The following is a 15,393-nucleotide window of genomic DNA, read 5'->3' on the forward strand; positions in this document are numbered from 1 at the left end:
GGATGTGCCCCTTTAGTCACTTGTGCTTAATCATGGATATTCTTAAAACCTTGACTGTTAGGAAGCCTTGAGGATAGAGTTTAAGACCTGATGATTTAACTCTCTGGATGACCAAATTAGGGCATATACACACGTAAAACAATAGTCTTATGAACCAACGAACACAGCGCATTAGTGGGTGTCCAAGACTTTTGAGTATGAAGGAGAAAAAAAATAAAAATAAATAAATAAATAATAATAGTTATTCCAACTGCAACCATAGTGTAGTTGGTGTGGCTACCTTCAGAGATAAAACTATAGGTTTATCTAGTTATTCTTCCTGGCTCCTGTCAGCATCAGACTAGATAAAAATTAGGTTTCTATAAATTAATGTGCAGCCAGACAATGCTGTTTAAAGGGGTTATACCACAAACACCTTTTATTCCACTGTGCTGGGAAGTTCATCAGGCAGACAATTATACATGTCAAAGACCCTGAATGCCGCATTTTAAAAACATTCAAAATATTAGTACATCCATGCCAGTGGTTATGGCTCATGAATATGAATGTGTTGCATCTCTTGTTATACATGAATTAATTCTCATGATTATATCTTGGTGTAGAAAGTAATGGTCCAGCTCTCAAAACTGAATTTAGAGATTTTATACCACGCCAAGAATACAAAAATAGGAAAACATGCCAAGAACCAAATGCATACCTTCTGTGTCCAGTTCTTCATCATCTTCAGGAAGACTGAAGCTATAATTAATACTGTCATGCACCCAGCCCTTCTCAATGAATAGCCCAGGAGCATTATCGGAGAACAGCCAATATCTGCAAATAGTTTTTAAAATTAACGTTAGAATTCAGGTTCTTTATTCTCAAACTATATACATATATAATTGTACAAAAGGATATAACAAGTCACCACATCCTATTCACACAAGGTCAAAGTGCAACAATATATTAAAACTCTACTCTGGTAGACACCGTAGATAACAGCTGCAACAAAATCTATCAAATTGAAATTTATATCCACGAAAATGCAACGTTGTACGACTTCCATTTTCACGTCAGATCAGTTTAATATCTTACCTGTTGTGGTTGCGGTCTGTGCCAATTGGAGATCTTCTCAATACTTGCTTGGCTTTGGCAATCCCTTCATGAAAAGCCTTCTCTGCAGTTGCTCTCTGCTTGCGCAATCTGTCCTCTTCTGCTTCTTTCTGAAATCTTTCTGTAATGGAAAGAATGAAAAGTAACAAAACCATTGCCAAACAGGTTCTCAAAGCTTTCTTAACATTGGACTGAACTCCCTGACCTCTTAAGATGTTTGACTGTTGGTTATTATGCAAGAGTTTCCCAAACTACACCATTAGGTGACTTAATTAACATAGTCAATTTTATTTAACACTCTGGGCTCAAGCATGGATATCCTTAAAACCTGCACTGTAATGGTGGAGTTTGGGAACCTCTGGGTTATACAATAAAAAATATAAAATGTACAGCTTCAACAGTTAATTGTACCTTCAAATGCATTTACCTTATTCAGTGATGGCATTAATGCCTAATCAGCAACTAGGTGGCAAGTTAGAGAGGCTAATGCAAAGTTGAATGCTAGATGGTTTGCCAGCCATATCTAGCATGTTTCCACACTGCACATGATGTGGTGCCAAGTATACTCTTCTACAACAATACAAAATCCTAACTGGGTGTAAGCAAAGTTCAGGCGTATTAACAGAATTGTGTGCCAAGTTGTGTTAGCAGAAATACACCTGCTTACAGACAGATCTATCGAACCCAGTATTGGGCTGTTGCACGTGTGTGCAATGGTTACAGATAGGGGTTGTCCAGCCGCAGAGACACAAAACTCTGCAAAGAGGCAAATAATAGTCTTATTTAGTGTATCTTTCAATGAGAAGTTTTGCATGCGGGCCTCAAATAGCCCTTTGAAATATATCCTGCAATATTGCTAAAATGCAGCTGGTTAATTAATCACAAACTTAGTGTTAGAATTGCTAGCAACAACACATGTTATCAACCAATTGTATTTAAAAGGCAACCTTTTTTGCACAAACATTCATAAAAGGTAATTAGTGGAGTGAACGTCTGCTGAAAATGGAGGACTCAATACCCCCACAGAAAATTCAGCAACTGGACTATCTTTAAAAAAAAAAAAAAAAAAAATTAGCAGATCAATTACCTTTTGTAATTTTATCACTTTCCGCCTTCTCTTTTTTGGCTTGCATAGCCTGCAGCCTCCTGCTCTTCACGGCACTGATCATGTCCTCTGGTTCCTGCTCTGCCAGCGGTTGCTCTGTTTTGCTCACTTTGTCAGTTTTCTTAGGTGGTGGTTTGGGTTGTGTGTTCTCCTCTTTACCCTTGGCTTCAAGCTCCTTTCTCTTCTGTTTTTCTGCTCGCTTCTTATCATTTTCCTCCTTTAGCATAGCCAACCTCTCCTTCCAGAGCTCTCCGGATTGCTGCTGCTTACCATCCACATGGTCCTGAACAGAGTAAGTCATGAGGATACGGTGACAAAGAGCTACGAGGATATGAAGCTTTTCTGCTGTAGTTAGCTCAAAAAACTCAGAAGTCTCCAGCTTCTCCAGGAATTCATCTTCCACCTCATCGTCCTGGAAGACTGCGGACCCCTCACTTTCCTCATCCCCCTTATCTGAACAATTACTTTCCCCAGCTGGTAAGTCAGACTTGCGGAGGCACAGACGAACCAGTTCGGAGGCAGAGTGCATGGTAAGTGGGATCTCAGAAAGCTTCATGCCTAGTTCCCCATAATCCTCAGCAATTTCATCTTGCAGGAGGGTCTGTAGAAGCACAACAAGTACTCTGTTAAGATACAGAAAACCACCCTTTTCAGCAGAGAGAGATTCCATCAGTGAAACAGCAGTCACCGGGTACTGACCATCTGGAAGCAGTAGGTCAGAATAGCAGCTGAGAAACTCTACCACCATCGCTACATCACCAAACAACGTATTTGGCAATCCCTCAGGGGTATCCACCAACTTAAATGTTGGTAAGCTCTTGCCAGTCAACTCCTGATCCTCAAACCTTTTCTGTTTCTCCAGTCGTTCTTGTCTCTCTTTCTCTTTGCGCTCCCGAGCCTTTTCTTTGATGCGAGCTTTTAGCGCAGCTCGCTTCTGCCGCATGTGCTCTGCTCTCTGCTCATCCGTCATCATAGCCCAGCGCTTACGCTCCTCAAGCAACTCATAGCGTTTCTGCACCAAATCTCTTAGCTCATCGGGCAATCGGCTACGGTCTTCATCAGAAATAAGCCTTGCCACCTTGGAGATCAGAGCAGAGAGGGCGCTCTTTCGATCCTCCCGATTCTTGTTCTCACGATAATAAGAAATCAAATGTAGTGCTGCAGGAGGAAGTCTCTTATGGGGTTTACTAGTGGACTTGGTTGCGGCAGAAGTTTTAGGTGTTCGTGCCACTTTGGTGGTGCTCTTGGCCATATCCAATAACGTCATCTGTTTCAGTTTGGAGTTTAGACCTTTTTTAGGGGAACGAGGCTTACCAGAAACTTTCTGCCCATTGATCACCTGGGCCTTCCCACTTTTCTTTTTCCCTGTAGCAGAGCCTTTCTTGAGGCTGGCATTAAGTTTAGAAGGACTCACAATTTTCATTAACTGTGCAAGCTGCTCCTCTGAATATTTACCTTCAAGGTCTTTTAACTTTGAAGGGGAGCCATGAACTATTTTCTTCAGGTTTACTTGACACCATAAGGTGGGGCTTAGTGGGGATTTATTGCCCTTTAGAGAATTTTTATCTGTTTTGGCTTTCTTGGATGACTTCTGGCCAGGCGAGCCTAGGCTTTTTCGCTTTGTTGCTGGCGTTGGATTTAAAGACATGTACTGGGCAAAAAAAAAAAGATTGTTAAAAAATTAATTCAGAAAATGTGGACACGAACAAGAAAGTTCAGACAATCACAAATTATATATATATATATTTTTTTTTTTAAGAAGGACAAGGAAGGAATGAGATGTTATAATTTTTACAAGTAATCTGAATTATTTATAGGCTGCCACAATGAGTAGTAAAACGCAAACAGTATACATAACTATACAGGATAACTGTAAAACAAGCAGAGGGAAGGGGTAGGGGGAAGTAGAGACCGGTCAACTAATCAATGGCTTGAAGAAGCAGCAATAATGGGTCGCACAGAACCGTGGATAGGAAGCAAAACAGGACTCTGAGCAAGCGGCTATTTATAATAATCAGTGTTACATATGACCATGATAACTAGTCGCAAAATACAGTGAGCAGAGAACTTTTTGAATGGACATCCCAACCCTTCCCCTCCCTGAGCTGCCACCACTTAAGATGGCCGACTGTTTTCCATTCCTTTTTTTAAAGGGTATAATGATTTGTAGGATGATGACTTAAAGACTGCAATGTATGATAGATACTCTATTGTTGTGACAGTGGAAAAAAATGGCAAGAAAAAAAGAGGTAGTATTCTAAAGTGGGGCACTCAAAAAGCAAAACCAAAAGCTGCATTCTAGCTCAAGCCCCACAATCCAAGGACTGGGGTGAACACCCTATATTTGAGGTGTCCATTTTTTAACTGACACTATAACATACATGTTACAAGTACATATCACTTCACATTGTTTTTATAATTTGCTTTTAATTTATGAAATAAAAGGTTACATTTTAGGAGATATTGGTTTTTGAGTGCCCCAACTTTAGAATACTACTACTTTTTCTTGCATGTTATATTTATTCTAGGGTGCACCTCCCAAGATGACAAATATAAAAATATATTCACTAGATCATATGTATGGGTGCAGTATATAATATGTAAAGAATTTAACTGCTCTTGTGCAGATACTAAATCCCTTTTTTCTTTGCAAGAGAAAAAAAATAAAAGTCATTCAGGAGATCGAAGAAAAAAAATAAATTAAAAAAAGGGTGGGATTGCAGCCTCTAAAGGGAGACCCATAAAAAATTAAAACTAATTAGGGATAAAGTTTCACTACCAAATATAAAAGACAAATACATTTGACCCATCAATAAGCATCTTGCATATACGTGAGGTTATAAAGCGAGACATGTAGCATCCATTATTACTGTGTCTTCTTAATATACACATTTTTGGTTTAGAGATTGAAGTAATAGTTGGAATTTTACAACAAGAAAACAGGAGAGGAGCAGAAATTACCACTGTCTAAATGCACACAGCCAGCAAGAATACACAAGTATAAGTGAATGTACAAATGTGGCCCTTTAATAAAACAAACTGAGACAATTACAATTGGCTGAGAAGCTTAAAGCTTTTATGCATTAAAGCAGAATATGTTAAATCACTGGCTGATTCACAAACATACAGTATGACTTATAATTGGACTTAGGTTTAGCCGCATGAAATAATGTGCAAGGCAACTCACATTTAATTAAATCGCCAGTTAGGTTTACACATGTCAGTTAACAGTATTGCAATTGTTAACATTGAAACTTTCAAATATCTTTATAGCATCTCATACATTTTTTTTTTTTAATAGAATTGAAATCATTAAAAACGCCAGTTGAAATATTAAATGTGAAAACAGATTTATAGGGCAGAATAAGAATGGGTTAATGACTTCTATAATCTATGCTTAGAGCAAACTTCTCTGCTTGACAGGTGAATTCTAATTACCAGCAGTTTAGTAATTTAATACTTTCGGAGCTGCACATCTGAAATAGCTGCCTCTGGACAGTGAATTCTATTCACTTTTTAAAACAAGCGGTGAAATACGTTAAAGCTTTACTGTGCACAGACACCAAGTTTTCATTTCCTGTGGATGTGCCAAAGATCATTTAATTAAAAATATATATATATATTTAATTGAGGCTGTGGAATCTCTATTATAAATGCATCGACCGCAAGGGGAGTGGTGAGGTACCTAATGTTAGAGTATATGTGGTGTTAACTATTCAACTAAAACTAACGCATGCCAAATTTCTGCAAGTGTCAAAGTATCTGAACTTTAGCAAATTAACTGCCAAAATTGTCTTTCAATTAAATATTCCTATACTTCCCCAATTCCAAATGTTTTCTTCTGGTGTAACAAGGTTATTCACTTATATGTGCATTATAAGTTATTTTTGAAATACTGCATTTAGAAGCAAAACAGTACTAATTCTTATAAAAGGTATATCGTAAATTACCAACCTCAGTCCTCAAGGCACACGAACAGTCCTGTTTTTAGTGGTATATATGCTTAAGCACAGATGGTTAAATCAAAATAACTGAGATACTAATTAAGTCACATGTGCTCAAGTATGGCTATCTTTAAAACCTGGACTGTTAGTGTGCCTTGAGGACTGTGGTTGGGAATCCTTGAAGCATATTTAACTTATTAATTGATATCATATCCACCCATTGCAAATAATTTTATCAATTAATAAGTTAAAGAATATGCCTCAAGGATTCCCAACCACAGTCCTCAAGGCACACTAATAGTCCAGGTTTTAAAGATAGCCATACTTGAGCACGTGACTTAATTAGTACCTCAGTTATTTTGATTTAACCATCTGTGCTTAATCATGGATACCACTAAAAACAGGACTTTTCATGTGCCTTGAGGACTGTGGTTGGGAATCCTTGAAGCATATTTAACTTATTAATTGATATCATATCCACCCATTGCAAATAATTTTATCAATTAATAAGTTAAAGAATATGCCTCAAGGATTCCCAACCACAGTCCTCAAGGCACACTAATAGTCCAGGTTTTAAAGATAGCCATACTTGAGCACGTGACTTAATTAGTACCTCAGCTATTTTGATTTAACCATCTGTGCTTAATCATGGATACCACTAAAAACAGGACTTTTCATGTGCCTTGAGGACTGTGGTTGGGAATCCTTGAGGCATATTCTTTAACTTATTAATTGATATCTCCACCCATTGCAAATAATTTTATTGCTCCAGTGTCCAGTTTAAGTACCAGGACCATTGAAAAACTTCATAAACTTTTCACTGCGGGCGAGATAATCCTAGGCAGATAGAACAGACGGGGGTGGGTTTCTAGTCAAACCTGTTTTCGGTTCAAAAAGTCAAAAGTATCCTTTCGACCTATTGTGAACCTCAGGACTACCACTCATGTTTGGACAGAAAGGTTTAGAATTTGGACAAGATAATAGTATTTATAGTCATCAAGTATGTTTACTTGCCTCAGTCTGGGAAGGTCACAAATGCCATCTTTAAACCATCTGTGGCCCAGGGGTGTGAGTGTTATCCATTACCTGGTACAGGGACTGATTTGAATGACTAAATATTCTCTGTACAGCACTGCAGAATATGTGCAAGATAGATTAAGGCAGAGCCACCAACTTTGTCCCAGACATTACAAAGACAGCACAAGACCATGGATTTCTGGTAGTTGGTAACAACTGTGGGACTCAAACTTGGTCCCTACCCAGAGGCTTGTCTTTTTGGGTCTGCTGTTCAACAGTAGAGGTTTCTTCCAGAGGACAGATTTGTTACAGACTAAAAAGGTGCCTATTGGTTTTCAAAAGTCCACTTATATTTGTATGAAAGATCTTGAGAAGGTGGTCTCGCCATCTGAAGCAATGCAGTTTGCATGATTCCATAAGGGCACTCCATTAAACTCACTATCACCTGACCAGACAGCACATCTTATCTCCAAGAAAGCATCAGAAGCTCTTCCGGTAACAGTATGACAATACCCTCAGAGGCAGTCCTTTGATGAATAATTTTTATGCCTTACCAATATCAGTCACACCAGCTTCTGCATTAAGAGATGTTCCTGAACTAGAAAGTTTAACACATCTTTTGTTGGGAAAGCCCATAAGTATTCAGTCAACAACGCCACCGTTGTGGAGTGCATCGACCATTAGGGAGGCACAAAAAACTCCCTTGCAATGAAGGAACCTAGCAAGGTCATGTGCTGTGCAGACCTAAAATTTCCATCAATATCAGCAGTGTTCATAATGGGTTGAAAACTGGAAGGCATATTATTCTCAGTGATCCCTCATGCTGGACATTTTACAGCAAACTGGACAGATAGAACTTGCAACACATTGTGGCATACCAATTTATCCACAAGGTGAAGCACTTTCCACCGACCTAGTGGAATGTGCTGACACCCCGGTAGGCATCGAAAGATCCTGGGTAACGTTAGCCTGGCAGATCACTTCTTAGATCCATCTATATATGGTCTGTTTTGAAACTGGCCAACACATGGCAATCAGACAAAGCACCAATCTTCCATAATGTCAAAGTAAGGGATATATTCATCCAAAGGGCCCAAACGACATCAAGGGACTGGACGGTGGACTCCAGATTTCACATATATCAGCCTATTGTGGCTACTGTCCTCCCTAGTGGAGTTTCTGCCCTCGGCAAAACCAAAAGTGTACGAAGTTCGGCATAATCGTCATGAATAAGCAAGACAGACAAGATAAGGCACTCAGCTAATATTCTCCTGCCCAAGGAAATGGCTAGGATAAAAAAAAAAAAAAGAAGGTTCTCCAAGTAAGGTATTTTAGATCCACAGAGTCCATTGGTTCAAGCTGATCAGATTGCAAGGACTGCAAGACTAGATTAAAATCCCACAAAGCCGTGAATGTAAGAAATAGAATCTGAAGGACCCCATGCATGAACGTCTGGTCCACAGGAAGTTAGGCCAAGCATCTCTGGAAAAAAGACTGACAATGCCAAAACCTGCACCTTTAAGGATCTCAGGCACAGACCAGCATCCAGACCAGCATGTAGGAACAACTGAAGGTGGGAGAGCCTTAAAAACAGCATAAGAAATCCACACCTTTCACACCTGACCATATAGGCCTGCTAAATGAGGTGGTAATGATCTGTGGAAGCCAGCTTGCAAGCACTTAACATAATAGGAACAGCAGCACCCCTCAATTCTAAGAACACCGGGTATCAGCTATGCCGTTAAAAGCAGCTGAGGTAAGCAGGGGTGGACAAACAGTCCTTGCTGCAGCAGGTCTGTGCTAAGAGGAAGGAGCTATGTTGTATCAATAGATCTCTGAAGTCAGAAAAACAAGCTTGCCGTGGTCAATCTGGAGCCATTAGGATCAGAGTCACCGGCTTGATGCGTTTCAAAATACAAGGCAAGTGAGGAAATGACGGAAGTAGTTAAGACATAAATCCCACGGCAGAGTTAGAGCTTCCACTACTCGTGTTGATGGATCTTTTGTCCTGGAGCAGTACTGGGGGACGACGACATACCTTCTGCACAGCGAAGTATGCGTCTTTCATGGCTGGGAAACTCTTTGTATCCCCTTGGCATACGACACTGCCATTGGGTTGTCTGACAACCTTTACTACTGTGTGCCCCCGAAGAAAGTAATGCAGCCTTAGCAAGGCGTTGTAGATTGCCCCGAGTTCCAGGATGTTGATGGGCAGTAAGGTCTCTTAACGAGACCAAAGTCCTTGAAACTGGAATTGAAGAACCACTGCACCACAGCCAATGGCTTCCATAGTCACCAAAGTCCAGTACCAAAATGAGAACGGGCGGCCGACTCATAGGTGGTTGTGGTTCACCCACCAGAAAAAGGGATAAACTGGTCCAAGGGGAAAGGAGTTTCACCCTGGCTAGGTGAAAGTGAAAGCCTTCCCACCAGAAAAAGTGGTCTAACAAACTCCTGAAAGTGAAACCTGCCAAATTGGACTGCCTCAAAGGATGAGACCAGTTTTCCTAATAGGTACATGCATAAGAGGATGGAAACACCCTGTTTCTTGAGAACCAGCCTCACCAACGACTGGATGACCTGATTTTGTTCTGAGGAAAAAAAAAAACCTCTGCAAGGACGTGTATCTTCATCCCCAGGAACCGGAGCCTCTGAGACGGAGTCAAACAGAGCTTTTTGAAGTTGACCATCCATCAACTAATGAGCGTGTGGTGCATCAGCTGGACATGGGAAAGAAGGATATCTGTTGGAGCTTTTATAAAGGAGATAGTCAAATAGGGGATGATGGTTACCCCCGTTTGCAGAAATACTATATTGACTACAATATTAGAGATTTGGTATTTTTAAACTTACACCACATGTTATTTTTTCTCTACTTGAGGGTCTCTCTTCTATATCAACTGAGTGGACATTGATTCAAGACTTTCTACAGGAAGGGATACATCTCTCCATATAACAAGACGACACACTACTTACCATAATATTAAGGGATGTATTATAATTTTGTGAATTAATTTGCACATTAGTGCTGCAGGTGGTCTTTTCCAAATTATTAATCCCTGCAATACAGCCCAACGCTGAAACATGCCATCAATTGCAGTCCCCTCCAACAATCCAGTGTCCTGCTAATCAGGAACGTTCCTGCTCTGCCAGTGTTCCTGGACGGAGAGTTCAAAGGCGCACTTGTTCTTAGTGGCACACGCTGCGTGCCAGCAGAGGACTTGAAGGCACCTTGCCGGGGGAGATTACCCAACAGGAGAAAATCGAACCATAATATCTGGATTCAGGCTCCGGTAAACCAGCTATCCATGCTTCCAAAAAGATCAAAGAACCGCAATGCAATATAGCATATCTTATGATGGTTCTGACTAGGACCAATTTTTCAACTTATGTTAGACATCTTAACCATAAATTGAGATAATACTGAAGTCCTTAGAAAAATGGAAAAGTTAACCTAATAGTTTATGATTAACATCCCAAGTGGGAGTTTGAGACAGCTTTGCTGACTTATTTTCTTTCTTACCACTGAATGTTGGTTTATGTGGCTAATTTGCTATTGCGATTCATATCAAACTGTGTATTAGCTTTTCTAAATAGGTCATGTTTTTCTAATAAAATTTGTTTAGGCTTTCAAATTTCAGCCATTACTTTTTAGATCCAATATTTATTTCAAGCGCAGCTTTCTATTTAACAATGAATGGTTATACTAAATTTGCAAATTGTATTCCAATCTAAAGAACAGTTAACTTTATCAAATGTCCTAAAAACCTATATGGCTACCTGTAAATTCAAATGTGTTTCTTGAAAAAATAAATAACATAATAATAAAAAAAAATATATAGGATTTTGAAACTTACCAGTAAAATCTTTTTCTCCAATTCCACAGGGGACACTGGAGCCTAAGACACTGGGGTATAGATGGGTGGATGAGAGAATCTGGCACTTTAAATTTATAAGTGTGAGTGACTCCTCCCTCTCTACCCCTTAGTAAGAGAATTGGAGCCCGAGGAGACGGAAACAGGATGAAAAGAGAACGCAGGAGAAGGAGTCAAACAACGGCAGAGATGAAGAAAAACATACAAGATGTGTAACAAACACAAGGCAGGTTAAAGCAGTGCCCCTGTGGAAATCGGAGTAAGATTTTACTGGCAAGTACCAAAATCCTACTTTCTCCTTCATCCACCAGGGAACGTCCCAAAATTTTCTCCCCGGGCAGGAGAGCTCTGAGAAACCTACAAAACCCTGCGTCCAAAGCTAGATTCGGAAGCCGCAAAAGGTATCAAACCGATCAAATCAAACAAAGGTATGGACCATGGACCAAGTGGCTGCACGGCACAACTGGAAAGCAGACGCGCCCCGACGAGAAGCCCAGAAGGCTCCCACGGAGCGAGTGGAATGGATAGAAATAGATGCCAGCGGAAGCTGGCCACCAGAGGTATAGGTCTGTCGAATGACCAGATGAATTCATCTGGCTAAAGCATGCTTAGAAGCATCATAAACAAACAAGGCATTAGACTTCCGCAAGGCAGCGGTTCGGGCCAAGTAAATCCGAAGAGCGAGCCCAAAGTCTAGGGTGATGGAAGACTGAGAAGTGTTCGACAATACCAGAACCGCAATAGGCTGATTGATGTTAAAGGCAGAAACCACCTTTGGCAAGAAGGATGCCTTAGTACGGAGTTCCGCACGATCATCATGAAAAATCAGGCAAGTAGGTAGACAAGAAAGAGCTCCCAACTCAGAAACCCTCTTAGCCAAAGCCAAAAGGAGGACAGTCTTCCAAGTGAGAAGCCGAAGAGCTAAGTCTTCCAAAAGGTTCGAACACTGAAGTCTGGAGAAAGGTCAACACCATGTTAAGATCCCACGGTGCTGTAGGCGGTATAAACGGAGGTAGTATTCGAAGAACCCCTTGTAAAAAAGGTCTGAACCTGTGGGATCAAGGCAAGACGGGGCAAAAAAAAGACGGACAATGCCGATAGCTGAACCTTCAAAAAAACCAAGGCGCAAACACGCATCCAAACCTGAATGAAGGAAAACTAGGAGACCGGAGTTCCGAAAGGCAGAAGTGTGTGAAACCTCTGTTCCTCACACCAGGCCACATAAGCACGCCAAATATGGTGATATTGAGCCGTAGTAGGTAATACAGAGGCCCTGATTCAGAGCTGGACGCTCTGACAGAGCGCTCGCTCTGAATCAGGGCTGGCATTCTTGTTTTTTAGAGCGGCCTCCTGGCCGCTCGCATAGCTGTGGGTGACCACCCACAGCAATAGCGAGCGGCCAGAAAGATGGTCGTGATGGTCAAGACCATCGGGCTTGCGACGAGACCCTTGTGGTAGAGTCTCGTTGCCGCAAGCCCCAGAGAAATTTCGACTCTCTGAGCCGAAATCTCTCCCACTGACATCACTCGTGATGTCAGTGGGGCCGACCCCAAACGGAGGCGTTCACATGGGAACACCTCAGTTTGGGCAGCCACTCCCATGGCCCGCCCACCAAAGGGGGCGTGTTGTCACTCAACATCGACAGCACGCCCCCTTTGGAACGAGACACGGAGCGACGGTTTGCCTGTTGCTATCCGGGTCTCGCGCATGCGCACGATGTAGCCGGCTCAGTCGTGCGAATGTGCACTGGGCCACCATCGACCCGCTTGCAAGCGCATAGCTCTCGCGAGCGGGTCTGAATCAGGCCCAGAGTCAGAAACACCACTGCATCTCAAGAGCGGACTCAGCCACGCCGTTAAACGCAGCCGCTGTAAGCCTGGGTAAAAGAAAGGACCTTGAAATAGATCTGGTCAAGAGGCAACGGCCAAGTATCCCTGATGAGGAGCTTAAGATCCGAGAACCAAGCCCTCCATGGCCAGTTTGGAGCCACTAGGATTACAGTTGCCACTTCCCTCTTGATCCGCTTGAGAACACGTGGAAGCAAAGGAAAAAAGGAGGGAAGTGATACACGAGGTTGTAACTCCAATGAGCAGTCATAGCACCTATCGCCTCCAAATTCGGGTCTCGAGTTATCGGGGTACCTGATGGTTGTGTCTAGATGCCATGAGCTCTCTTTATGGCATTCGCCATTTCCGTACTAGCTGTCGGAAAATGTCCGGGTGAAGAGCCCATTATCCGGGATGAATGTCCTGGCGACAGATAGTCGGCCTCCCAATTGTCCACTCTGAATGACCACACGGCTTTCTGCCCATCGAAGGTTGCGCTTTACCTTGCGCATGGCCATGCGACTGCGCGTCCCGCCTTGCCGATTTATGAATGCGACAGCTGTTGCATTGTCTGATTGGACCCGAACCGGCTGACCTATTAGCAGAGAAACGGCTTCCAGAAGGGCCTTGAAAACCGCTCGGAGTTCCAAAACGTTGATCAGTAGACTACTCCTGTCGAGACCAATTGCCCTCGAAGTGATGGTCCAGAACCATCGCTCCCCAACCAGAGGATGACATCCGTCAATGATCCAGTTCCAAAAGCCGAACCGGCGACCTGCAGTTAGGTAATCGAGTTGAATCCAAGTCTGGGGTGACAGTCTTACCAGGCGGTGCGTATGAAAATGTGATCCGGACCACTGGGCCAGGAGATTCAATTGAAAAGGACGAGAACGAAATCTGCCGAACTGAAGAGCCTTGAAAGCTGCCACCAACTATCCTAAGAGACGAATGCAAAGATGAAGGGACACCCGCTTTGGCTTGAGAACCAGGAGGACATGCTGACGAATAGCCTGAGCCTTGTCCACTGGAAGGAAGATCCTTAAAGACTCCGTATCAAAGATCATTCCCAAAAATTGGAGGCGTTGAGATAGAATCTGACTGGACTTCTGAAAGTTGATTATCCATCCGTGATGGATAAGGACCCAGTGTGTTAAAGCTACATGTTCGTTGAGAATCTGAACAGATGGAGCTTTGAGGAGATTGTCCAGATACGGAACAATAGTGATCCCGAATGATCGGAGATGAGCAAATACCACCGACAGAATCTTGGTAAAGTTCCGAGGCGCCAACGTCATACCCAAGGGTAGAGCTTGAAACTGAAAATGTTTCTTCCTTACAGCAGGGAGAAGCAGATTTTGCAGCTGCCAAAGTGTCCACAATTTTATCCAAATCCGGGCCAAACTAGACTTGACTGTTGTAAGGTATACACTCCAGCCTTTTCTTAGATTCAGCATTTGCTCTCCAAGAGCGCAACGTGTTGAAATAACCGCAGCTGAAATCCTGGATAAGAGTGACATCTAAAGCAGCCTCATTGATATAAGTAGCTGAATCCCTGAGATTGCCTACCAGCTCTACTTGCTCACTGGTAGCATCTGAGGGAAACTACACTTCCAGAGAATGCGCTCAGCATTCCATGGCTCTGGAAACTCAACAGATGGCCATGGCCGGCCTGGAAGCCCCTCCTGAGAAGGAATAAATGGACCTTAAGCATACTACCACCTTCCTGTAAGTTACATCATTCAAAGAGGACATGGATGGCATGGGCAGAGTCGCACTCTTAACCAGGCGAGTTACATACAAATCCTTAATGGGGAGGAGTCTCCCATTTAGAGAAATAATCCCCCGCAAAGGGATAAGCACGTCTTTGAGACTGGAAGAGTTTTCCAGGAAATTTCTAAGCGTCCTCCAAATGATCCACTAGTTGATCAGACAGGAAATATGGCAGCGGTACCTGGACTTAGTTGCTGGTGGTTCCTCGCCCTCAATCACCATGGCCACATGTACCGCCCGGAGACATTTTTTACTTTGACTCTGAACCCCCCCATTGGGATGTAGAGCCTGACAAGTCATGAATCTCAGTGTCGTCTGACGACATGTCATAATGAGTAGACTGAGATGACAGTAGTGGTCTCTTGGCAGGCCGAAGCGGTGATTCACCCTGTAAAATCTGTCAGGTTTTGCAGTGTGGAATACAGAGAATTTACCCAAATAGGCTCCGGAGAAACCAGAGGAGGTGCTGTCCGATGAGGGAGGCCTTGCACCACCATCTGCTGGGGAAAGCCCTGTACAGGAGATGGGACCACCGCCTGCTGCGTGAATCCCAACTGGGGAAACGCCGGGGGTGCCACCAAACGTCCCACAATGGTTTGTAATGCCTGAGCAACACAAGCCCAGGGAAATTGCTGCATAGAGGTAGACAGTAGGTGGACCTGAGAGGGCATAACATGTTGCGCATAAGCCCCCAGTAACCACACCCCTTTCCCCTATTCCTGCCTTACATTTGGAGCAGGAATGCAGGACAGGGGTAACATTTT

At 42.6% G+C, this 15,393-nt stretch overlaps 1 protein-coding gene across 1 annotated transcript in view; it reads right to left on the minus strand.

Annotated features, from left to right (window-relative positions):
* Positions 1-15,393, minus strand: part of BAZ1B (bromodomain adjacent to zinc finger domain 1B) — an 80,965-nt gene that overhangs the window by 32,264 nt on the left and 33,308 nt on the right. The window contains exons 7-9 of the mRNA XM_088455151.1: positions 2,180-3,848; positions 1,075-1,213; positions 698-813 (exon numbers count right to left, since the gene is read on the minus strand). Of these exons, the coding sequence (XP_088311277.1) occupies positions 698-813; positions 1,075-1,213; positions 2,180-3,848 (1,924 nt within the window). The remainder of the gene's footprint in view (positions 1-697; positions 814-1,074; positions 1,214-2,179; positions 3,849-15,393) is intronic.

This window comes from Taudactylus pleione, unplaced genomic scaffold (assembly GCF_031769625.1).
Source record: "Taudactylus pleione unplaced genomic scaffold, aTauple2 ptg000040l, whole genome shotgun sequence".
Lineage (NCBI taxonomy): Eukaryota > Metazoa > Chordata > Amphibia > Anura > Myobatrachidae > Taudactylus > Taudactylus pleione.